This window comes from Girardinichthys multiradiatus, chromosome 17 (assembly GCF_021462225.1).
Source record: "Girardinichthys multiradiatus isolate DD_20200921_A chromosome 17, DD_fGirMul_XY1, whole genome shotgun sequence".
Taxonomy (NCBI): Eukaryota; Metazoa; Chordata; class Actinopteri; order Cyprinodontiformes; family Goodeidae; genus Girardinichthys; species Girardinichthys multiradiatus.
Genome location: NC_061809.1, coordinates 936,590 through 963,502, shown reverse-complemented (window position 1 = coordinate 963,502; position 26,913 = coordinate 936,590). Strand labels below are relative to the sequence as shown.

Sequence of the window (26,913 nt, the reverse complement as noted above, 5' to 3'; positions counted from 1 at the left end):
ACAATCCTCTTAGATTATATTGTATTTCCCTTTCAATAAACGTTCTTTGAATATTTGCAGGTAATTGTTTGTTTCTGGCCTTGAATAGAATCTGCAGTGTTTGAAAGTCCACCAAATCATGAATTTCTAGTATTTGTGATTGAATGAATAGTGGGTTAGTGTGAGCTCGGTATCCAGCATTATTTATGATTCTTATTGCCCTTTTTTTGCAAGCTGACTTTTGGATTTAGAGTAGTTTTGTAATTGTTGCCCCAAACCTCCACACAACAATTCAAATATGATAATATTAATGAGCAATATAATGTAAATAGTGATTTTTGATCCAGTAAATATTGTGCTTTGTATAAAATTGGCAAGCTTTTTGATACTTTATTTTGTATATGTTTTATATGACTCCAAGAAATGTATTTTATTACTGTTTCAATATCAACCCCTTAATTTACAGTTTTACTTCATCTGCCTCATTAGTTTCCAAAAAACATTTTTTTGGTTTTATTCAAAATTAATGATAATGTGTTTTGAGTGAACCACTGTGTTAATTTACTCATTTCTATTTCTATGTCATCTCTTAAGTCCTTTAGCTTCGTTAGTTTAAAGCTTACAAATGAGTATTATCAGCAAACAACACTGCTTTAAAGACTTGAGAAACATTGCTGAGGTCATTAGTACTAACATACATGCATCCACTGCGGCAACAAAAATACATATCCGAATAGGGGTGGGTAGAAGTATCCACATATGAAGGACTAAAATGTTCAAGTTTTACAAACTGTTTCCTATTTTGTAAATAATTTCTTATCCATTGTAATGCAATTCCCCTTATCCCGTATCTTTCCAATTTTTCTATTAACATGTTATGAATTCAGTCAGTCATTTTCTACCGCTTATGTTATGAATTATTGTATTAAATGCTTTTTTAAAATCTATAAACAGCCCAGTGTTTTTGGGTTTATTTTTGACCACTGCTATTTGTAATTTCTTAAATGACGTCTATTAAAGCGAGTGTTGTAGGCTGACTTTCATGTAATAATTGATATTTTTCCACAAATTTATCCAGTCTATTACAGTAAAAATGTTTAAATATTTTTGAAAATTGTGGTTATATAGATCTCAGTCTATAGTTGGTAAAATGTTGCTTGCTGCCAGATTTGAACATCTTCATACTGTTTAGAACTGTGCCTGTAATGAATAATAGATTAAAAATATGCACTAATGGTTTTAAGATTACGTTAATTACTTATTTTATTATGGTTATATCTAAATTGTTGCAGTGTGTTGATTTCTTATTTTTCAATTTCCTGACATCTAAAATTTGGTTTTAGAGTTTGGTTTTGCAAGAAGAGTCTGAGGTTTTGTAAATGCAGCTTGAAAATTGGGTTCTGTGTTCACAGTTTAAAGAAAAGGAGAGCAGCTTTTCAGAAATGTGTCTTTGCAATTGAGAAAACTTGTAATGTCCCCAAGCTGGGTAGAAATTGATGTTCGGGGGCAGACAGATTTTATTCGTACCCAAAGAAATTATCACGTACAAAATGACTCAACAGAAAAAGAACAAAGTGGCAACAGAACAAAAGAACTAGTACCTAGTGCAACCACATAAATGCCCTTATAGATTATATTTGTTTAAATACCTTCTTACATCTCATGTTGCTTCCTTTGACATATTTAAATACTTCACTGATACTAAAAATTGCTAACTTTACCTTTTTTCATCAAACATTTCTATCATAAACCTACAATTGCTGGCTCAATCCTTTCAGAAAACACAGATGGTAAAACCTCATCTAAGTCTTTAAGTTTGGTGTAAAAAAGGCATTTCATTCTTCTGGCACTTGAGTGTGGTGGCTAGCACGACCTGTCGGTGACACTCAAAATTATGCGATTCTTGGCCATCAGCCAATTTCTCAGGCAATCTCTAAATTATTTGCTTTCTCAGTAGAAATATTATTTTATTGCAATATATAGAAAACATCCAAATGATAAAAAAATAGATAGAATGTCAATAATAAAGAACATGGTCACTGTCAAACAAACATGATGCAACATCAGAACCTTTCACTGTATATGCCATTGGCCATCCAGCCAGTAGGTTCAAAATCTTATTCAGATGATTTCAATCTGAGTTAACTGACTTTGCAATTGGGACCATCAGCTGGATGGGTTAACCAAAAAAAGAAGAAACAAAGAAAGATACCTGAGCAGCTGAAACTGCAGCAGTCAAAGGATGGGACAGGAAGAGAAGAACAGATAGGCAGCAGCCTGCTGGAAAGGAAAAGGAGGGAGAGGGGAGTAGAAAAGAGGAATAGTGAGGCGAAAACAGAAGAGGAAAAGTAAGAGGGGCAGAAAGAGGAGAATTTGAAAAAGAGAAAAAAGAAGGATGGAGGGGAGAGGAGAGGAGAGGAGAGGAGAGGAGAGGAGAGGAGAGGAGAGGAGAGGAGAGGAGAGGAGAGGAGAGGAGAGGAGAGGAGAGGAGAGGAGAGGAGAGGAGAGGAGAGGAGAGGAGAGGAGAGAGGAGAGGAGAGGAGAGGAAAGGAGAGGTTACCGGTACTCCTGCAGCCATGGCAGACAGCAGTTTTTGTCTCCATCTGTCCTTCCCTGTCACTGTCCCGTCCTCCTGCTTCTCTGGCTATGAGACAGAGGGACGTGTCACAAACAAACACAAACATGGACACATACTGTAAATATGACTTTCAATCAGCCGACAGGAAAACTTTCTAGCTGTAAGGCATCTCCTAAACATCCTGCTCACTGCGTGTAGAGGGAAGATAAATATGGCACCCTGTCCAGCCTAGAGGCCAGTGGCTGAAAGAAACGGGACACTGTGTCACGTCATATTTATACCCAGAGAAAACTAAAAAACATGAATTAATTCAAAAGTTCTAATCAACTTTAAAAAATGCTTCAGTTACATTTACATACTTTAGAGGAATTGTGATGGATACTAAAATGCTACTGCTGAGTTTAACAATAAAACACTGTCCAAGTAGATTTACTTAAAGTTAAGGTTGTAGTGTGAGATTTTGCTGCTACAATAAAAGATGAATATAGTTTAAGGATTTTAGTACCATCTTTACCAGGAGGTTCAATATGTGTGGCGATACTAGGCTGTGTAAATCTTTCTATTGTTCTTCCAGCAGCACATTTAACCAGACATTACACCAAAAGTTAACATGAAAAAAACAAAAACATTCAGACACCAATGGGCCTATGCTGCCGTGGTCTTATTTTGTCCTAGTCTTGATGTGATGGTGCCAGGCAGCCATCTGTCACTGCTGCAAGTCTGTGTGGGCCCACGGGACCCAATGTAATTGATCCTGTTTATACAGTGATGCTAGAGCTATCCCTGTCATTAGATTATCATGCTAATATTTGCAAACAAACTGGGGGCCATCTGGGTGTTTAGTGAGTACCTGAATCCAACTGTTTGATCTCGTGTTTAGCAAAGTGGAAATGAAATACTTGCAGGTGCATCTGCCTCCAGGTATAACCTAATTACTCAATAGAGTTGCTTAATTTCAGCAGACTCGGGTTCTAAAATGTGTTAAACATGTGGATGAAGATGCTATGGTCAGATGAGGAGAACACTTAAAACTTATCATCTCCATGTTGAGCCAAGGTGGTGGCAGTATCATGCTGTGGGGATGCCTTTGTTTTGTAGGTTGACTTAAATAGAAGCCTATCCCTCTGTAAGAAATGGCCTAGTCAAAGTCCAGACCTGAAAGAATTGGAGCTGTAATTGCAGCAAAGGGTGATTCTACAGTATTGAGTGAGAAGTGAGAGGTGGCATAATACATTTTTGTGAAAGCAACTGGTTGGACTTTTATTTAGTGGTATCGGGGTAAAGAAGGCCGAATGCAAATAAACACAGATCTTTAGATTTTAATTAATTTTCCTTCCACTTCACAATTATGCAAGGCATTTTAATTCATTCGTAGCTACTTTCCACCAGAAAACAATTCCCATTCCGATTACGTTTTCAAGTGCAAAATCACTAAACAAATCCCTAAAAGGCAATCCATACCTCATTTTTTTTCTTCTTCTTCTTCTTCTTTTTCTGTGTCCTTTGTTGTTTCTGCAGAAGGATGGTCTCATACTTTGGTCGGGGTTGTTCCTGACGACAAAAGGTGAGTTAATGTTGCCGTGCGGTCTTTCACTGCTGTGTGTGTACATATGAGGACAATAACAAATGAAATTCACATGATACAACTGTGCATGGGATTTAGTAGTTAGTAATGGCCCATTCATGACCACCTACACTGTAAATGGGTTTTATTAGATCGAAACACTTACTGTTATAATTCTGTCTGACACTGCAGAAGCCTCTTAATGATTCTGTAGGGTCGAGCTGATCTGTATATGAATATCTATTTATGATGCGTGAGCTCCTTGACTGTTTTGGGTGTGTTTGTGTTTTTACCTCGTCCTCCTCGATCCCTGTCAGATCCCAGCTGAAACTCAGGCTAATCTGTCGACGTTTCCACTGCTCCAGGAATAACACCGCTACACAGCCACACAAACACAGTGAAGTTTAACAATTGTCAAATTCTTGTAATGAAACTATTTGTTGTCTACAGAGCTAAAAATGATCTTACTTTAAAAAAATGGAGACTAATGGTCAATTAAAACCCAAACATTTCCTGAATGCATACAGTTAGGCCCCAAATCATTCATAGCCCTGGCAGATGTAGATTTAAATTTATTTTCAGTGAACCAAAAAGTTTGTTTCTGATAGGAAAGGAGACAAGCATCACTCCAAATATAATAAAACCCTGTAAAATGAGTATCAATAAAAAAATTTAAAAAACAGTTGTTATTCAACTTTTTATAAAAAACAAATGCTTGCCAAAAATTATTTATACAATCTTACCAGGACCTTTGGAGCAGAAACAGACCCACAGCATCACACATCCACCACCATTCTTGAGGGGGAGTTTTATTGAAGGATCTTGCTAATCTTAGTCTGGTTGGTTCTATTTAAAGTCTTAGCAGAGTTTAGCAAACTCTAAATATTTGTAATGGTAGGCCAGAAAAGGATTCTGCTGGCATGAATCCTAAACAACCAAACTGTGTGTAGATGGTGTCTAATGGAAAAACCAAGATTTCACTGTTTGATGAAGCTCTCTAACAGTGAGCTTTGCTTGTTTTGTTTAGAAGCCAATCTGTAACTAATTTGGCAGCATGATTAGAATTATTGTCCATTTGGAAGACCTATTTAGAAGACCCATTTGGACCTAAGCTGCCTGGCAGATGTCTTGAGATGTTGCACCAATATTTCCCCATAGTGATCTTTCCTTAGATGCCATTAAATTTGTGAAATACACCAATCCCTCATGCAGCAAACTACTCACACCCAGCATGATGCTTCCAACCCCATTCTTCCCAGTTGGAATGGGGACCTAAGCCTTTAGGCTTTCCACTTTTTCCATCATGGTCAAACGCTTTCATTTTAGTTCCTTCAGACCACACTACATGTCTCCAAATATTAAGATCCTTCTCCCTGAGTCCATTGGCACACTACAATCTGTCTTTTTATGTTGGCTTTGGTGTAATGGATTCTTCTTCTCTGAGTGGCCTTTCAGACCATGTGGACATGTACCTGGTGGAGAATTGCATAGTAATCTCAGTGTTTTTAAACCTCGGAATTAAAAAAATCAGTCATTTTCTACCGCTTATTCCAAAGTGGGTCACGGGGAAGCTGGTGCGTATTTCCAGCAGTCTATGGACGAGAGACGAGGTACACCCTGGACAGGTCGCCAGTCCATCGCAGGGCAACACACAAACAACCATGCACACACTTAAAAATGTTTATTTTTAAACAAAAATGTAAACAAACTGATTTTATTTAGTTTAAATTGTTATTGTGTTTTCTGAATTAATAAAACTTTACTCCTGTGCTGATTTAGCTTGTTTCCCCAAGCATCTGCCCACTTGAGGTGAAAGAGCCCATAAGATATTAATGATCACCTTCACATTCACCCCACCTGTCTTCTTTCGTCTCCCTTATACACAAACACATAGACACTCATGCAAACCCGAAACCTTACCCCACAGAGACATGAAGATGGCAAAGAAGACTGTGGCGGGGTTATCGAAGAGGTGCGAAGCCCTGGCGGTGCCGCATGCGGTGCTGAGATGCCAGTAGTCACAGGCCCCATCACACAGAGGACACATGGTGAAATTCAGATGCTCATCACACATCTCCAAACTGGGGGAGGGAGGGGCGTGAAATTTAGTAAGGGAGCTCCTGCTGTTAGATGTGCCAACATTTATTGTGCACAGCATACAAAGTGAAATTGTGACTTCAATCCCTGCAAAAAGACTCAGAGATGCTTGTGTATGTTACATGTGTGGACAAGAAATGAATGGAACTTTTAACTCCTAACTACCACACAAGCTTTTGTACTTTGACCCTATTCATAGTCAGTGTGAGCTGAATCCATGACAATCACACACACATTGCCAGCCGTACCTTCTGTGTACCTCCCACACAGCCATGACTAAAGCCAGATACAGCAGGTATCTGGGCAATCCCTGTCTAGTGGATGGATGAGTGTGGATTGTGAATATGAGCACACACTGAAATAGGGTAGGAAAGAAATCCTCATTTTCAGCTTTCTAGTATTTTACAGCAAGCCTCTGTCCATTCCATTTCTATATTTGAGACAAATCTGCAAGAGTACAACTTAAAAGCTCTGCTGCCACTTTCTGCAGTGGGTACCTGGGTATATTGGTATCCACCGTCGCCACCCCGTATCCAAACACAATGATTCCCACTATCGAAGCTGGTATGAGCAGCTGAGTATAAACACCGAGCCAAGCAAAATACAGGCCGATCTTCTCTCCAAAGTACTTCCTGTGAAAACAAGACATTAGGGTCACGACATGAGAAACAGGGATGAATTTGCAGATCTCTGCATTGGCTTTTGTTTTAGCAATTACATTACTACAAATGTAACTGGGTACTGTGTGGGTACTATGTAAATAGAATGAAAATTAACATCTTCTCTTGTTTGTTGAGGATGTTTCACCTAAACTAAAAAGCTTCTTCAGTTCGGAACATGGGTAAGACGTACCAGGCTTGTAAGATGTTTTCCGAACAATCACACAAAAAGGGTAATTAAGGTTACACTGTTCCCGGCCTTACCCTCCAATCGGTTAATGTTTGTGTTGTTGTCAGTTGACAATCCAATCAAGTTACCTAACAATCCCCGTATCTGAGTGTTTTCTGTTTTTGGGTTAGGACTGCTTATCAAAACCTTGGCCCACATAGCCATATCACTGAGTCAAGGTTCATTGGTTCTTCTACATCTCAAGGACAGGGATCACTCTTTTAAAGACAGCAATATTCACATTTTGGACAGGAAAGACAGGTGGTTTGAGAGGTGTAAAAGACGTCATTTACATTAGGCATTTTTTTTGCGTCTGAGCCGTCGAGTGACAGGTTGTCAGTATTTTTTTTTTTGATTGTCCTTCTGATCACACTCAATGTAGTTTACCTGAAAGTGTTTTTTTTTACTTGTTTAAAACTACCTGTGGACTGACTTTGGAGTTGAAATGTCATGACAGACAGCGTCCTTGAAATATTATTTAACAGCTACATCACTATAATGTAGTGAGATGTGCCACTGTACATGTGAGCAACAATACTAGTCAGAAGTGGAGAAGAAATTACATCTACTTAAATTTCAGGTCTTTGTATAATAATTTTTGTCATGAGCATGCTTTCAAAACTGTGATGAATCACAGGTCGGCTAGATTTGCAACAGAGTACTTTGGAATCCCTGGGTAGGGTGTTGGTTTGTTGGGTTTTCAAGCTCCTGCTGTCAGACATATTTTCTCTTGACTTCCTCCTCCTCACTGAATGAACTCCTATCTAAACCTTTGCCTTATGAACTCACATTTGAGTCGGAGACTTTGTTATTGCTACTTTCTTTTGGATGGACATTATGTTTTGCAGTGATACCTGAGTGTTCCATAGACTACATCACCAATGTCGCTTGCTTGCTTTGTCTTTTTCCCATGTTTTTACATATTTTTAGACTGTAGCTCTAGAAATATATTTTTTAACCCAAAATGATCCATCCATTTGCTATTCCCAAAGAATCCTATACAGTGTCATAGTTAGATGGCCCACCTTTTTCAAGGTAGAATAAGAAGAAACATCTACAGAGGTGTAGCTTGCTGTTCTCTCTGATAACATTACCTGACCAAATCAATGGGCTGGTACTTGTAGAAGGCTGAGTATCTTGCCCACTCTTCGAAAAGAACCTGACAGCACACACACAGAGAGAAAAACACATTCAGAGTCAAGTCAATGTGGGTGTGTGTTGTCATGTTGAAAGTTGAAAAATGGTTTTTTGGAGGCACAGCTGATCTGGAGGCAGAAACCTTCTGATTGGTTGAAATAAACCTCAGAGAAGAGAGTCATAGAGTTGCAGTGTAAGTAACTGTATCCTGAAGACAAGTGAAACCCAGTAAGGTAGGAGGAAGACAGTATTATAAAGCCTGATAGAAACAAGGTGTTAGGTGAAACTAGATCGATCAGAGCTGCACAGATGAAAAGCTGGAGAGAAATGTTTATGGTTTACAACTGAAAAATCAGATTAAAAAAAAAGAAATTACTATTACTTTGGCTTTTAGTTTATTGCAGACTGTAGGAACCCAAGACAATTTATTTGTGATTATTTATGCATTCCTGCAAATCAGACATGCAACTGTTAAATGTTCCACTTTGTAATGTTATCCCTTATTGCAACACCTAAGAAAAGCATTCTGACACTACAGATAGCAAGCCTTAAACTGTTTCAGATTACACCTGAAACAGTTCTTCCCACAATCTACTGCTACAGTTCCACATTTTTCCACATCATAACATCAGACTTCAATGTATTTTGCAAGCTTTTGCTTTGCGAATTTTTCATCAAGCTCAGTCAGATTGTATGCATCTATTAACATCAGTTTTTAGGTCTGGAATTTGACTGGGCCATTCCAACACACGAATGTCCTCTGAACCTCTCATGGGAGCTCTGGCTGTATGTTTAGGGTTGTTGTGCTACTGAAAGGTGAACCTCCAACGCAGTCTCAAGTCATTTTCAGCCTCCAAGAGGTTTTCATCCAGGACTGCCCTGTATTTAACTCTGTCCATCTTCCCATCAACTTCCAGCTGAATAAATGGCTCCCAACAGCCTGATATTGTCTCCACCATGTTTTATGGTGGGATGTTGCGTTCAGGCTGATGGGCAGTGTTATGTTTAAGCCACAAGTGAAATATAGGCCGATGCTGGTCTTACCAGAACACCAATTTCCACATATTTACTGTGTCTCTTACATTAGACCTTAAACAAAACTTTTTTTTACTTCTTTCTTAACATCAGTTTTTAATATACTCATAATGTAAAAACTCTAAATAGACAGAAAATACTTTTCCACAAATCAGCTTTATAGGACAAGAATTTGTCTTTTTTACACTGAGGTACATATGTTGGTTCTGTTGAAATGGGCTTTTCAATCTGTTCATGCCTTAACTTGCAATATTGTCTGTTAAATGAACAAACCGAGATGACAAAATGGCAATTATCTAAGATTTATGCTGCCTGCAATGAATTAAAATGCAAAAAATATTATATTTTATTTGCATGCTGTGGACAAATATCTTTATCAGGGCTTAATTCCAGTCTGGAGATTCGGTCAACAAATCACTTTCTTTCTGCCGTCAAAGCAGCTCTACCTCGGAGGAATGTTTACTGAAATTAAACTCCAATCTGTGCCAGTGTTAGACAGATGGGAAGACGCATGAATGTGGGGGGGATAGAAAAAAGAGAGGAGACAAAAGTATTATTGTTTAGAAAACTGCATGAGGCCTTGCGTTACAGTCATTTGAGGCTTAAATATCTCATACTGCGGGCTTCAAGCTGAGAGGAAAGTTTGCGCGAGCTACAACAGCGGATCCAGCTGGGACGCTTTCGAAACCCACTGAAGTTTAGAATTTTCTTTGCAAGACCACCAAATGGAAAGGAGAAAGATGGAAACACATGATTATGCGAAACTGCATGAAAGGCAGATCTAGGAAAATGGAGTCGGAGTACCTGTCTGTCATTTCGCTCCTCGAGGTGTCCAGTCACCTTATAGTCACCCTATGGACCAAAACGACAGGGTGGACAAAACAAATTAAATATAACCAATCATGATTTATATGCTCCAATAAAAAGAAAATCAATGTTTTATGAATGACTCCAGTATGATGGAAGTCTGCCAAATACAATCACAACAAATATAGAAGGACTAATTGGTTTATTTTACAAGAAATGCAATCAGCAGAAGGTATAATACATGTTTAGAGAAGCTCCTACTTTTCTTTCTATTTCTTTAACTCTATTTCTTTAACTTCTTTTTGTAAGACTGCTGCATCCAAGGTGCACAAAGGAGCGTTATCACAGATCCTTCCTCCCAGCAGCTGTTAGACTGCTCCCACTGCTCCCAAAAACTCAAAAAGGGTTAGGGTTACCCTAACCCTAACCCTAAAACCCTAAGAAAAGCTTGATTGAAGAATTTTACATTGATTATTGAGAAACAATTTTCAACATACTATTTTTCGATGTAAATAATTTTTTGTAAATTCATACCCCTTTTAAATGAAAATAATTTTAATTTCCAATATGTCATAAGTATGAATGATTTTTGGCCTAACTGTAAATACTGGTGCACAATACATCATCTAAATATGGCAAACTGCATCCGTGCAGAGACATTGTGGACCACAGGGCAGAAACTATAGAAGAGGACCTGTCTTTTTGTGTAGTTTCAGAATTGGAAGCACCTGCTGGAGTCGAATTTTAGATTTATTTAAATGTTCTAAAGGTAATCAGTTCATCAACGAAGAAACTCAAAGCAGATTAATTGATCTCTTGATCAGCACATTAACAATTTAGGATTTTAGTTTTGGTTTATGTTAATGAAACGTCTCAAATATCCAGGATAATGCCATTTAACACAAAAAGATGAAGAAAAACACCAACCAAAGAACTACACATTTTCTTTCAAGCAACTTTCCATTCAGTGACAGAAGAAATACAGTTAGGCGCATTCTGTTCCATCATGAGATTTTCATGGCTCACACTTACATCATGAAGAGGGAAGGCGGCGTCGTATACGCCTTTGGCTATCAATGTGCTGATGCCTGAAAAAGAGAGAGAGAGCAGGGACACGAGGAACATCAATGAGGTCATTTTATACTTATTCGTAGAGGGGTTTTTTTTTTTTATCAGGTAGGTTTTGAACCAGATATTCTGGCAACTGGTAGGCTTTCCATGTATTGCAAAAAACAGACACTGAAACAGTTCTGTTAATTGAGTTTTTAAGATGCAGACAATCTGGGACATGGAGAGACAGCCTTCTACCTGTCCCAATGTGCAAACAGCCCTGTGGCTCTGGAGCTGTAAGCGGCTCTTTGGACCTTCCACAATGGCTCTTAATAACTTTGGTTCAAAATGATAAAGGAATAACTAAATGTTTTTAAATATAGATATAAGAACAAATGCAGATTTTAGCAGTTTTAAGTCTTTTTCATTGAATAATTGATTTAAATTTCCAGAACAGAACAACACCAAATTAACAGCAATATTTTTTAGATCTGTTTTTCTTGTCATTAGGTTGGAAACCATGTGTTATTTTTTTACATTATTTTCCACAAATATAAACATGCCATAAAAGAAAATGTTTCCATTCTCTTTTTGTAAAGGTTTAATTTTTTTTTAAGCCTAAAAAAGTTTTTTAATAAAATGATGATTCTTTAAAAATGACAACCCATTTTCATATCATTGACAAATCAAAACTAAGTCTTTCCGAAAGATGATATAACATTTAGGGCTCTAAACGGGTTTTATTTAGCTGGACTCAGGGCAACAATGGATGGCTATTTGGATTGTAAAAGTGGCTGACTCCCTGATCTAAACCATTTCATTATAGGTCAGGCTGTATGTATATGGTTAGGGCCCAGCTTTGAGTTGAACTTCCACAACAGTTTCAAGTCCTTTGGAGCCTCTAATAACAAAGAGTCATTTTTCATTTTGGGCTCATCTGACCAGAGCACCTGCATCCAAAGGTTTGCTGTATCCCCTATATGGAATGTGGCAATCTTTCCACTAGATTTCTTATAGCTTTCTTTCAACTGTGCATTCTTCATACCACTCTTCCATAAAGACCAGATCTTTGGAATGCAAAAGTAATTGTTGTCTTTGCAGTCTTTGCATCTACTCCAGAGTTACTATGTGTAAATGGTAAAGAATGCTCTTCTTGCCTCTCCTTGATAACTATGTATCATTTTTCTTCCACTTCACAAATATATACTACTCTGTGTTGTCTATCACACAAAATATTTTAAAGTTTTTGGTTGTATTGTTACAAAATGTATAAAGAATTTAAACAGTGTTAATACTTTTGCAAGACCCTGTAACCATTATAAATCCATTAAAGGGGATTGGTTACCAAGCAGTGAACACCTGTGTCGCTAGTAAGCACCACACCCAAGAAACATACATCCAAATGCCAGAAGCAACCACAGCTCTATCTAACCTAGGAAGCATGACCCACTTGTGGAAGAGATGGTGCAGAGCAACAGGGTGTGTGTGTCTGAATGTGTGTTCTGAACAGCAATGATCCACTGAGAATGAAGGGAACCGAGAGAAGCAAGGTTAGGCAGAGATGAAGCTCTATTTTCTCTACCAGTTCGTTCCCTGCAGCCCTGTCAGTACCCGCTGGCTGAGACCGTCTGCTGCTGTGGGCCAGCCAACCAGACATATGGTGGACACTGGACATGAAACGGGTCAGCTCATTTCTACATAGAAACCACAGCTCTTACAAACCCGGAAGCTGTTGTTTCATGCATGCCTTTACAAACAGATATGAAGGGGAAATACTATGGAAATGCCAAATATTTTGCATTTAATGCATAGAATTTCCCAATCAGATTCTCGTGTCCCATGTAGGAACTCCTATTCCTATCATGGCTATTTTGGAGAGCCATTGCCTTTCCTTTGTTGCAGCTTTGCTTACCACAGCAAACATTTATGCAAACGTAATCCCATACTTATAATTGCTCTAGTGCCAAAGGATATCTGAGTTTGATGGAACAGATTATGAGCCACGCTGTCTTTCTGGAGACAGTCAAACAGGATTTAAGTGTTTGTCCCGAGCAACAATCATTTAACTATGAGGATAGAGGTGAAAAATAAAATAAAAATCTGAAAAACTAGAACATGGATTTTTATTTAGTCAATTTTTTGTAGTGCACCTATTGCCTTCAGAAAAATGGTGGTGGCAGCAGAATGATGTGTGAATGTTGTTTTTTTTTTCAAGAATGCACTTATTTTTATTTAATCAGCCATTCTGTGAAGGCCTTAAAGGTTTGTTGGAGAACATTATTCAACAACCAGAATTGTCACCACCAATCTACACAGCAGACAGTTGTGCAAAAAGTTGTGGAGATGTGACAGAAAACCTGAACACACCATTCCCATAGTAAAACATGGTGGAGGCAGCATGCAGGGACAGGAAGCTAGTTGTGTGTCTATCACATAAAATACCAAGTTTGTGGTTGTGATGCAACAACATGTGGCTCCATAAGCCTCAGGACACCATTAGAAAACAGTTAGGCTACTTGGAGTTTATTTAGTTGACTCAGCTACAAAATTTTAGGTATCAGTGGCCAAATATCACCTGAAAGTGTCACAAGACAGAAGCAATATTATCTTTTTCCAGAAGCACAAGTTTCTTAAATTCTCATCGGGGACAAAGTATTAATCTAAAATCTAGAAAAGCAATGGGGTTATGAATGTACCTGTTTCTACCAATGGAAAGTAACATAATCTATAATCTTTATTAGATACTGTCTAGCTTCCTCACCTATGGTTTGACAAGTCCGTACACACACCGTTCGTCTCAGGATCTCATAGACCTGTAAAAGATTCAACACCATCAGTTTGGAAATAAGTCAGATTATAGAACACATGATGAACACATCAGGGTATAAAGACCCACTTACTATTCTGCCTCTTGTAGTGTTGTCAAAGAATGTGTCCTTAGATGTTATGTTGTACCTGAAGCAAACACAGCCGGTGGATAAAAGCCTTTAGATATATATGGATGTGTTTCTTTATATTTAAATAAAGAGAATCAGGTGATGAGAGTTTATGTAGGTGGAGTGAATGTATTGTGCCAATCTGATGGGAACCATTTCCGTTTCACAACTACAGCAGAAAAAGAACAAGCTGTCAAACAAATGCCCCCGTTTCTTAAAGTCCATGGTTAATACCTATTTCAAACATTCACAGCAGTTATTTGTGTCTTTTTAATCACATTTTTATCAAACCAAAATCATGGGAAAGGCAGAAAGAAAAAAAGGTGAAAACAAAAACAAGTGAATCCTGTCAATGCCATTTTATTAGCCAATATATGCTGACAAAAACATTCTGCACTCAAAAGGATCAGTTAATCACTTCAGAATGACAGTGGGAATGGGAAGGATTTCATTTGCAATAAGCTAAAATGTCTTAGACTTGTAGCTAGAAGCCTCTGGGTTCCAATTCCAGTCCTTTCTGTATGGAGTTTGCAAGTTCTCCCTGTGCATGTGTGGGTTTTCTGTGGGTACTCCAGCTTCCTCCCACAGTCCAAAAACGTGGGTTTAATGGTCTTCCTGAATTGCCCTTAGGTGTGAGTGTGTGCATGAATAGTTGGTTGTCATGAGTTTATTTATAATGCCTTTTGATGGACTGGCAACCTGTCTAAGGAGTGCTTTGCATCTCACCCAATGACTGCTAGACATGGGCAACTGCCTATGTGATCCTGCAAGGATTAAGAGGGAAAAGAGTAAGGACAGATGGATGAATGAAATGTCTAAAACAAGCCACGCAGGGTGGAAGTGGTGCCACTACAGCTGCAGGTAACATTATGGAGTCACCTTTACCAGAACTTGACAAGTTTGAGATCAGATGTTAGCGGTTTATTTAAATCATTCAAACATGCAAGAAAAATGATTTTAGAAATGGATAATGCAAGCTAACATTAAGGTAATAGAAAAATTTCCAAAATGCCTCACCTCAACTTCATTGAAAAAGTCATGGAGTGACATTTTGGACTTTGTGGGTTCTTTGATGGTTTATTTTGTAATTTAGATTCTCCTTATGGCTCTTTGTTTATTTCTTAGGTTATTGTTTCTATGTTCTCCTCTAGTTTATCTGTTTACTTTAGTTCATAGTTATTCTAGTTCTTTATTTCCTCCTCTGATTTATTCTCTTGCTTAGTTTGTGTTTTCTGTTGTTTATTTAGTCCTTTCACTCTTCCTCAGCCTTTGTATTTGTTTCACCTGTTCCTGCTGCTTCCCTGCCTCCTTGTCGCACCTGTTCTCAGTTCCGTTGATTACCTGCCTTTGTTATTCTCACAGTATATTAGTTGGTTTTGTGTCTTTGTTGAGTGCTGGTTCCTTGTGTTTGTCACTAACCCTTTCCCTACTATGACTATGCTTTGTTTATGCTTCGCTTGGAGACTTATGCTACACCTACAGTGTTTTGTAAGTTTTGGATTTTGACTTTTATTTATACCTGCAGTGTTTTGTTACGTTTTTGCCTTTGGTGAATAAACTATGATGCGGCTACCGAGCTCTTGTCTGCACTTTGGTCTGACCCAAAATCCTCCCTCGACAGAAAATGTGGACTATGTATAAAAACACATAAAAGCTTGCTCTATGCCAGGAAACCAGAGGAATGAATTGAACTCTACCCTTTTTGTCAAGAACAGTGGTCAAATATCGAGTGGGATATCAAATACAAATTGTTAACTGCAACTTGCTGAGGGACATTTTATCAAATATTAGTGGCAGGCTACATATACGTTTGAGGTTGCGTGTATCATTTTCACAATGTATGGATAAGATAAAAATCTGTGCACCAAATTCTTGTTTTTAAAATTTATTGATGTTAATTGTTGAGTCATTTTCAAAAAACACATGCAAAAAGAAATTATTAAAAGCTCATTATTAATATGTACTAATTAGTATGTATGCATGTGGCTTCCTGACTGTATATAAACTATAGTTAGAATGATAAGAAAATACTAAGGAAACACAGAAAGAAGTTAATTTACCAAGGGACACATGTTCTTTTCAACCTGAGCCAAAGCACATCTTAAATACTTCATTTGAACAGGTGTCTAGGTTAATGCTCATGTTGCTTGTGCAGTGGTTCATTCCACTACCTCAAACCCAGATCTCTGGGTACTCAAGCTTCCTTACAACATTCATTATATAAAATTATCTGAAAAAGATAAAATAAATGATTGTCAGTGCAGTTGTGGGCCATAATTATGGACCTTTTTACTGATTCCATAGAATTTTGTAGATAAATTAGCATGGATGGATGGATGGATGGATGGATGGATTCTTACATGTGAAGTTTGTCCCTGGAGAAGCAGTGTGACAGGAATTTGGTACTTCCTTGGTCCTGATGAGGTACATTGGGTTGAAAGGGCAGCTTCAGTTTCCTCCACACTGTGCTCATCCTGGATCCAAAACCACTTTCTTCTTTGAGTTCATAACTCTGGGAAAACCAATAAAACAGACGCAGTGATCATTCAACCTTTGACAGCATAGACTTTTGGCTTTAAGTGGAAACCAATGATATAGTTAGAAACATATATCATGTGTGTTTAACATGATGGACATTTGCTTTCTGGCCCTGTCTCCTTGGGGTTTATATTTGTTGGACTAATAACTACACAAAATCAATGATGGTTCCAGTTGATCTCACATTTTCTCCAATAAAAGGCAACTGTTGCTGCATTATTAGTGAGTTGTTTATCTGTCAACACTGAAACACACAACACAAAACAAATACACTGTCTACATCTACACCAACTTCCAAGTTTTCATTTAAGTTACAATGAAAAACCTTTGGTTGTTAGACCAACACAAAACAGGGCATATTTGTGAAGCTATAGTAAGACAAATTAAAATCTGTGTATTTGTACTCAGTCACTACTTTTTATAACCATGTAACCCAGTATTTATCAAGGAAAACAGTCTATGTTTATCAAAGAAAGGGATTCCCATTTCATGATGCTGCCACCAATATGTTTCACCATGTGCGGTGTTAGTTTTCTGTCACCCATAGCATTTTGCATGTAGAGCGAAATGCTACATGTCTTTTGGCCAATTATAAATGAGACATTTTGTGGCTTTCTGTTAAGAATGGATTTCTTTTTGCCACTCTTCCATAAGGGCCAGAATATAATTGTCATGTTGAGAGATTCTACCGCCTTATTTGTGGATCTCTGCAGGAGTAACCATGGGTGTCTTGGGTGTTTCTCTGGTTAATGGTCTCCTTGTTCATCCTGTCAGTTTAGATGGATAGCCATGCCTTGCTCGGTTTATATTTATGCTATAATCTTTTTGATTTTAGATGGTGGATTAAACAGAGTTCTGTGAGATGTTCAAAGTTTGGGAAATTGTTTTATAACCTAACTCTGCTTTAAATGTTGCCGCAACTTCATCCCTGACCTGTCTTCTGTGTCCCTTGCTCTTCATTATGCTCTAGTTGATGCTAATGTACTAGCTGATTATATTTTTACTTCAACAGATAACTTTCAAAAACAATTGTTTGAATTATATCGTACTTAGAGGATTCATTTTAAAGGGGGCTTGTAAAAAATTCAGGTATCATGTATCGTTTTTCTTCCACATTTCTTTCAATTATGCACTTCTGTGTGTAACTCAGTCACATAAAATCCCATAAAATACATTACAGTTTGTGCCTGAAATGTGCCAAATTGTGAAACTGTAAGTATGAATACATTTGTACGTAACAGTATATGAAGTCAGGAACTTAATATCTGTCAGTTTCATGTTTTTAAACAGACTGCATCAGAGAGGTACATAAATCTTACCTGCTTGGTGGGGACTTTGATCTTGAGAAACTCAGCCTCTCTACACAAAACAGGCCAAGGTGCGTGGATCCGAGTAAAGCTGGGTCCATGGATCTTTGTCTGCCAAACAAACAAGAAACAAAGATAAGATGAAGTTTCATATTTAAATGTAGCTGAAAAGGTTCTGGAAAGGAAAAACTGTCCCCAGACACATCAGAGCTGAAAATACAGGGTTGATTCCTCACAAATATTTGTGTGCATATACTTTACTGTTCTGTGAAATATAATACCAGCCTGCTTGGCTGAAACCAACTGCTGCTCAAAAATGGCTTAACGGACCATCTGTCAATACAGCTTCACCATCCAAAATAACAGACTTTGTTTTAGCAAGAGGCCTGAATACAAGCCGCAATTCACTTTAAGTCCTCCCTTCTTGAAGCTCACATTTGACCACTGAAGGTTCAGCTTGGAGATTGGGCGCGGTACAGGCAGGCCAGGAACAGACTAACAAAGGAGATCAAAGCAGCCAAGAGAAGCTACAATGAGAAGCTGAAGAACATCCTTTCTACTGTTGACACTTCAGCTGTATGGACTGGTCTGAGAAACCTGACTGCCTACAGGAGCCCCTCCACCCATCCTGAAGAGAGTCGTCTCCTGGCCAACCGTCTGAATGGCTTCTACTGCAGACATGACAAGAAGCCATTCACACCTCAAATCATCCCCTCCACATCCCATTCAGGAACAAATTTGACCCGTAAAACAACCAACCCCCTACCTTCAGATCCTGTGCCTGCACTAAAGATGTAAACAGGCTCTTTCAGCGCATGAAAACAAAGAAAGCTGGAGGACCTGATAATGTCTCCCCATCATGCCTGAAAGCCTGTGCAAATCAACTCGCTCCGATCTTCACAAGGATCTTCAACAAATCACTGGAGAAATGTGAGGTCCCCTCCTGTCTCAAACGATCCACCATCATCCCGGTTCCCAAGAAACCCACCATCGTAGGATTAAATGACTACAGGCCTGTAGCCCTGACGTCTGTGGTCATGAAATCCTTTGAGCGGCTGGTGTTGAAGCACCTGAAAGACATCACAGGCCCCCTGCTGGACCTCCTGCAGTTTGCTTACCGAGCAAACAGGTCGGCAGATGATGCTGTTAACTTAGGTCTACACTTCATCCTGCAACACCTCGACCACCCAGGGACGTACGCCAGGATCCTGTTTGTAGACTTCAGCTCGGCCTTCTACACCATCATACCAGACATCCTCCACCAGAAGCTCACCCAGCTCAACGTCCCAGCCTCCACCTGTCAGTGGATCAACAGTTTCCTGACAGACCGACAGCAGCAGGTGAGACTGGGGAGCATCTTCTCCCGAACCAGATCAATACGTACTGGTGCCCCCCAGGGGTGTGTTCTATCCCCACTCCTCTTCTCCCTGTACACAAATGACTGCACCTCATCGGACTCGTCCATGAAACTCCTTAAGTTTGCAGACGACACCACTGTCATTGGACTGATCCAGGATGGTGATGAGTCTGCATACAGACAGCAGGTGGATCGGCTGGTACACTGGTGCAGTCAGAACTACCTGGAACTCAACCCACTCAAGACTGTGGAAATGGTGGTGGACTTTCGGAGAACACCACCCCCATACACCCCCCTCACCATCCTCAACAACACTGTATTGGCCGTGGACCACTTCAGGTTCTTAGGAACCACCATCTCTGAGGACCTGAGATGGTCTTCACACATAGACAGTTTGAAAGAAGGCCCAGCAGAGACTGTACTTCCTGAGGCAACTCAAGAAGTTCAACCTTCCACCTGCTGGTCATCTTCTACACTGCCATCATTCAGTCTGTCCTGTCTTCATCCATCTCAGTGTAGTTTGGTTCATCCACCAAACAGGACAGGTCCAGACTGCAACGAATAATCAGGACTGCAGAGAGAATAATCAGGGCTGACCTTCCCTCCATCCAGGACTTATACAGGTCAAGGGTCAGGAAAAGAGCTGCTAAAATCTCTGCAGACCCCACACACCCTGCACACAAACTGTTCAGAGTTTCACCTTCAGGTGGCGCTACAGAGCACTGTTCACTAAAACCAGCCGCCACAAAGACAGTTTCTTCCTCCAGGCTGTTTCTCTGATGAACATTTAATAGAGTACAGAACAACAGCATACAGATGTTACAAATGCACCTTTTTATTATATATGTGTACATTGTAAATTGTAAATTTGTATATTCTGTAATACAAAAACAAAACCAAAGAGCAAAGTGTACCGGAGTCAAATTCCTTGTTTGTATGTACGAACTTGGCAATAAAGCTGATTCTGATTCTGATTAAAGGGATAGTTTAGGATTTGGAAGTAAGGTTCCGTTAGAGCATTATAAGCAGTTAATATCCTACCTGCAGGAAATAACTCTCTTGGTATCTTTATTTAAATTAGTTCGTCCCAAAAGATGAAGCTAATTGCAAATTTGAGAGGGACAAATACAAACATTTTGTTGTTGTTTTTTTATTTTTATTTTGGGGCACTAGTAGCCTTCATTGTGTTTCCTACGTATTTACTTCTGTATTGCCCTAAAAGGCAAGTAAGAAAGAAAAATATTTAGAGGCATTTGTTTTCTGTTTGTTCTTGTAATACTTTGCGTTCCCACTAAAGGTGCTGGCGTAAAACCACCAGCCTTCACTAACAGCTGTATTGTTCAAATGGAAAGTCAAAGGGCTTATTTCCAAGAATCAAAGTCCCATTTTCTAAATGAGATTGTTGTTAAGTATCTCATTACTTAATCTAAAACATGTAACACTGGTTAGATAAGAGGTTGATAACTGGCAAATGTAATCTAATATAAAGCACAGCTCAGCATGTTGTTTTTACTGTTTGATGTGGGCGGGGCCAAGGCTGGGCTTTTGGGTATCTGCTCATTTTTGCCTCCTCTCATCTACCTCTCATTTACCGCACCTCTCTGTCACTCAAGCAGAGCCCCAACCGAGCCCAGGGGTCCAGGCCCCGGCAAGCAGTCATGAGGAGTGAGCCAGGGTCTCGGCTCTCCGGGTCCATGGCTGGATCTGCTCGGGCGTAGACGGCTGCTGGAGGGGCCTGTGGGCTCGTCACTGCAGCTCCCTGAGGCTTCTGCACTGTGGCTGCTGGGTGGTTCCCGTGGGATTCTCCCCTGCTCCTCTCTTGGAGGATTACAGTAGTCCCTTCGGTGGTTCTCTGGGGGGCCTTTGGATGTCTGTGGCTTGGATCTTCTCCGTATCTGTCCCGGGTCCAGGGGGCGGGTCTGTGGCTCCTCACACTCACTATTGCATATTTTTATGGAGAAACCTTGTATATACAAGCGCGCTCACATTCAGGCCCACAGGTGTTTAGATTCAGGTGTTAACAGATACACAAATATTCTATATTGAGCCGTATTTACCACTAAATACATCTTGCATTCATAATTACCGTGCACCTTTAGGTATAAAGGCTGGTAATACGAACATTTCTGCAAGTGTAGAAGCAAGCAGGTGTTATCTTGTATTCTCTTCATCCTTCTTTCTCTCCTCAATTCTATTCTCCTTCTCTCCCCTTTTCCTTCTTGCCCCCCTTTCTCTCTTTCGTGCTTCTTTTTTTTCCTTTCATTTCTGTCTCTGTCTCCGTAACAATTGAAATAATCCCAAAGCAGTTTCTAATAAAGTTTCTTTTATAAATATCAAGCAGAGCTTTAAAGCGTCAGCTGTAATGCTCCACTTGTGAAAGTAAATCTGTTGGGCTTTTTCCCAGCACTCAGACAACAATTCTGAGTGCTTCTCTGCCAGACAGGACACGGTAAAAAAAAAAAAGATGCATTAACAAAAGGTGACATTTATTTGCCTAAAATAATATCAAGAGGTATATGATTGAATATTAGAGCATCGCCTTTAGGGATAAATGTAGAACGCAAATGAAAGGGACAGTATAGTGCATTTGTTGCAGTCCTGAAACTTTATCTTTTAAAATATATGCTGGAGCATTTATGGTCCTGGTTGTTAGCCTAACCAGAAATGAAAGTCAACAGAGCCAGCAGGGGACAGCGGCCAGGTAACCTTAGCCTCCTCAGACCCCCTTCAGCTTCTGTAAAAGGGCCGAGTGATAAGAGAAAGGTGGCATGGCCAACAATAGAAACATGAAACGAGTCCCTTTCTCCTCCCAGGACTCCTTCTCTCCTGAGATATTTCACATCCCCACCTCCCCACACTGTGCTTTCTGCTGCTTTGAGGACTGATTGGTTCATTTACTGTCACTCTTACTGTAACCTTCCCTTAACATATCTCTCATATAGATCCATGTATTCATTTGTCCCACATGGGGACTAAGTGTACTTTGCCCTCCCTTCAAATAAAATTAACCTGTAATGGATAACGTTAGTGTAAGGAATCTCTTACACTAGACCTCCTCAATGCTAAACACTTTTCAGCCCCCCACTGAACTATGGATGTCTGCTGATTGTGTTTATGCTAAACCTTTGCTATTTTGAAAAGTGTGTTATTGTGCTCTAACCAATCTGTAACCAGTAGCAACCAATTTCTTCCTCCTGTCTAACCTAGAGCTGAAAGAAAGTTAAATTTTCTGCATATGTTCTTCACCACCATGACACTGGTTTTCATCCCTCATTGCTGGTTTCTTCCATTACATTGCTCAATGCCCTAATCTTCATTTTTCAGCCTCGTGTTCCGTCATCCTGTCCAGTTCTCTGTTTGTGCTTTGTTTTAAGTTGTTTTTGATTTTATTAATAAAATCCTCTGTTTGCCATTTGGTCTGCACATCATGACACTAAGTGGTTGAATCTCCAGTTAAGGTTGTTTGGAGCAGTTGCTTTGGTGTTTTTCCCTCCTTGTCTTACAAAAGTTTGCACAATCCTGGAACATTTTACATTTTGTCACATTACAACCAAAATTAAATTTTTTATGATAGGCTAGCATGGTATGACATAACTATAAAGAGGAAGGAAACGAAAAAAAGGACTCAACATTTCTTATAGTGTGGTGTGCACTTGCATTAGATCCCCACACCCTTCGAGTTAAAACACTGTAGACCCTCATGTCACAGAAAGTTATTTAGGGTATGGCTCTAACAGCTTTGCAGATCTTAAGACTTTGTCTTCCTTGCAAAATAGTTTCAGGCTGTATGGAGAGTGTCTGTGAAAATCAATTTTCAAGTCTTGCCAAAGATTCTCAACTGGATTCAGATCTGGACTTTGACTTATTTTAACACATATAAATGCTTGTTAGCAAAATGTATGTAATTTGTTTAATCAGTATCTTGGCCTCCCCCCAAATAATGAAAAACAACACAAATGCCAATCTACTGTACAGGCACAACATCCTTAAAATTTTTTTGCCTAAAAAGTTCAGATCAGAAGAAGATGAAGTCCAAAAGTGGCTTAGAACTGTTGAACTAAACCAAATTCAATGATTGCAAAGTACTCCAATTCTAACAAAATACCTAACAAGACTGACTTCAGTGTGTTGCAAAAGTATTCTTGAGGCGGGGTACAACCTGAACAGGTCGCCAGTCCATCGCAGCAGTTTACATTCTCAAACTTTAATGTATTTTACTGGGATTTTGATCATGCTGTTATGATGCTGAGTTGGTGATAATTAGCTTAAAAGACTTGCAGCTGTAATAACAGGGAATGGTGGTGCTACAAATAAAAAGAATGGTATGTGGTGGCAGCATCATGGAGAGGGGATGTCTGTCTTCAGCAGGGACAGGGAAGCAGTTGGAAGAAAGATGTACAAAATTGAAAACAGGACACTAATAAGCTGATAGAGACAACTTGTATGTTTGGGTTCCAGCTTCCCACCATGCCACGTGTCCCCTGTGTGTGCAAGGCACTCAACCAAGTTGCCTACTGATCTGCCTGGTTGTGTATGAATGTGCATCCGTTTGTGAGCAAGGGAATGTGGTTAAGCTTAAAAGCTCTTTAAGCGGTCTGTTTGAAGTGATATATAAGTTTAGTTCTTTTACTGTTTAACAAAAGACTTGCGGCTTTAATTGCAGGAAAAGTTGGTTCCGGAAAAGAATGACTCAGGGCGGCTAAATACAATCTAAGGAAGTAAGGCATTGAGTGAGATACTATGAAAAACTTTCACCTTATTATGGCTTGGCAAAACAGCACACCACATGCAAATTTAACCCACTGAAGTTACTGTACATCCCAACTTTGAGAGCATATACTACAAACGTCTTGAAAGCCAGTAACAGACTAATTTGCTCATTCCTCTTTTACATTCGAAAATTAAGAAATGAAAAATGAATTATTGATGTTCTTTAACTTGGTACCTTCTTTCTATTTCCTACCTATTTTCTCACATCATTTCTTATCACCTGCTTAATCAGCTTTCATCTCCACCCCACCTCATCTCCTCTGCTTACCTTCTTTTTCCTTTTTCTTCATCGCTCTATCAAAAAGGGGAAGATATAAATACCCTTACCCTGGAGAAGGTTAATTAGCAGCATGATTTGCAATTATCTCTTCATCTCTGTGGGGGGGGGGGGGGGGGGGGGGGGGGGGGGTTAACTAGGCCGCAGCCAGGGGTGTGAGGGTGGGAGGAAATGGTTTTCATTGAGTATGACTAGGTGATCGTATTAATGTCAGAATGGCTTTGTACATGTGAAGACTGGATTAGATATTGTACAATGTAATTGGAAGGTTTTTCTAAGAAACACCATTTTGTGCATCTGCCCTGTACTGGCAGTATACAATGTTGGGCAGTTCGTAAGGCATTGTTATCCAATACCAGAACCAAGGGGTATCTGAGGAATAGTCATTTTTCACTGAATGTAGCAAAGAGAGACTTAAAAACATAAGGTCTCTAAAAAGTCCAGACAGCCCAGGGTTAATCAGGTGTTTATGTTTGATTACTCTGCTGTTCCAACCTGGGTCAGTTAAGGCCAACTACAACAACACTGTCCTTAAATAACAGATAAGAAGACTGCAGATTAGTGACCTGAGCTCTTAGCACAGGTGTTTTCATTGAACAAGTGTCACAAGTTATTTAAGGTCATTTTCAGCCTAAATTTACATTGTGGGTGCAAATTCATAAAACCAGCTTTACATGTTAAGAGGAACTGAAGAGAGAATTGGTTAAATGCATCTGGAAATGGCTCTAAAAACACAGCAACTTGCCTAAAATGCCCATATTTACAGTCAGAACAATGACTTAAAAATGTAAAAAACAACTGGTGACAAACGAGGCTGGACAACATCTCTAGTTCATCCAATTACTACATTCAGGATAAACGTGTGGAACTACTGGAACTTTAACTGGAACTGAGCGCTTTATTCATATGAGACCAAAACTGAACTGTAAACAAAAACTCCAGGTGGGTGAAGGATAAATACGTAGAAAAACCTCATACCCAAAAAGAAGATGAGTCCCAACTCTGAGAGCAGATAAATACGTTCCAGGCACTAAAGCAATAAGATAAAACTTCCTAATCCTTAATTAGTTTAGTCGAAATAACTTACAAAGTAAAAACCACAGCCTTCTCGACAGCACACTTCAGGACTGCATGAACTGTCTTTACATGAACTGAACATACATGTCTACATATTGTTTGGATTATGAATCTGAGAATATTATTTAATATTAATATTTTAATATTTTATCAAATAATATTTGGGTCTGTTAAGGGTTGTCCTGTGAATACCAGCCCAGTAAGGTGATGGTATTAGGACAGAATAGAAAGGTGTGAGACGAGCTCTGACATTATTGAACAGCATAAACTCTGCACATATATGGAATGAATTCACACAATTTCTTAAAATACAAGAATTTATGAACAAAAATAAGTCAACTCAAAGTCAAACATATTTCAATCAACAAACTCTTTACTTTGCTAAAACAATCCAACTAAACTACCAAGCAGAATTAAAGAATAATGAAGACTAATGGACTATGTACAATATAAACAAGTTGATTAAAGATGATTAGAAATCATGACCAAAAGAGTGATGCAACATTACCATGCAATGTTTATGTTTGAGAACCAAGGATTATCTTGAAGAATCTGGAAATGAAGTTAAGTTAGTTTTGGAACTAACTTGGGAAATAATCAGCAACATTTAGACAACCATTCACAATGTAAGATCAGATAAAATATTATTTTAATAAAATAATGTTTTAAATAATGATCTGCTGAATAAAACCAACCTCCTGGATGACTAATTCTCAACAGTGTCTCATTAGCTGCCTTTATTTATTAAAATAATATTTAAAGAAATATTATAAGGGAATATTTTGGAAAAGAGCCAAATCTTTCTGGAGAAATGGGGCTTAATGGTGTTTACTTAGTTATCAAATTTAGTAAAATGATGTTTAGGGACTATTATTTACTAGCTTGAAAACCAACAACCTTCCTGTTAAATACTCTTTAGTAGCAAGCACGTGTTCTCACTGGTTAGCATTTGAGCTAACAAAGAAGCTAATAGCTTAGCACCAGAATCAACCCACACCTTTAAAATACCAGGGTTAATAAAAGGGTTAAAATGCATAAGCGCGGACGGCGCGTTATGATCAACCTTCTGTTTAAAATCACCCTTTAAATAAAGTTTGTCTTAACTTTAAAAACACACAAACAAAGAACACAACATAAGCACGTGTGCTGCAGATATTCTGCTAGCAACAAGATAGCTGAGTTCAACACAAACAAAACCAAACTTCATAAAATGAAAAACGTGTAGATCATTTCAATCTAAATCTTTCTATTATTGTTCTGGCCAAACCTAATCTCTGACCATGTTGAGGAAAAGCTTTCCGGGGCGGCGAAGTTTGAAGAAACGTCCACAGTCTTTAAACAGTTAGCTACAGCTAACCTCCTTAGCTATGGGGAGTGGCGGCCGTTCTGTCGGCCGGCAAAAACTGCACGTTACCGTAACCATGGTGATGCAGCTCCTGTTGTCCTTCTGTCAGACAGGGAAAACCGCTCCGCTCGGCTTCGTAGAGACCACGTCTCTGTAGGAAACTGCTCTGGG

General features: G+C 39.0%; 1 protein-coding gene across 3 annotated transcripts in view; it reads right to left on the bottom strand.

Annotated features, from left to right (window-relative positions):
- The window catches only part of ano2b (anoctamin 2b), a 122,671-nt gene that overhangs the window by 68,484 nt on the left and 27,274 nt on the right, over positions 1-26,913 (bottom strand). For 2 of the 3 annotated variants that reach the window (XM_047390177.1, XM_047390179.1), the window contains 12 exons: positions 17,929-18,027; positions 16,432-16,583; positions 14,036-14,090; positions 13,897-13,948; positions 11,118-11,173; positions 10,083-10,130; positions 8,201-8,265; positions 6,716-6,850; positions 6,042-6,202; positions 4,415-4,497; positions 4,019-4,108; positions 2,540-2,623 (listed from right to left, as the gene is read on the bottom strand). In XM_047390177.1, coding sequence (XP_047246133.1) covers positions 2,540-2,623; positions 4,019-4,108; positions 4,415-4,497; positions 6,042-6,202; positions 6,716-6,850; positions 8,201-8,265; positions 10,083-10,130; positions 11,118-11,173; positions 13,897-13,948; positions 14,036-14,090; positions 16,432-16,583; positions 17,929-18,027 — 1,080 coding nt within the window. The remainder of the gene's footprint in view (positions 1-2,539; positions 2,624-4,018; positions 4,109-4,414; positions 4,498-6,041; positions 6,203-6,715; positions 6,851-8,200; positions 8,266-10,082; positions 10,131-11,117; positions 11,174-13,896; positions 13,949-14,035; positions 14,091-16,431; positions 16,584-17,928; positions 18,028-26,913) is intronic. The other variant, XM_047390178.1, reaches the window with a different exon arrangement.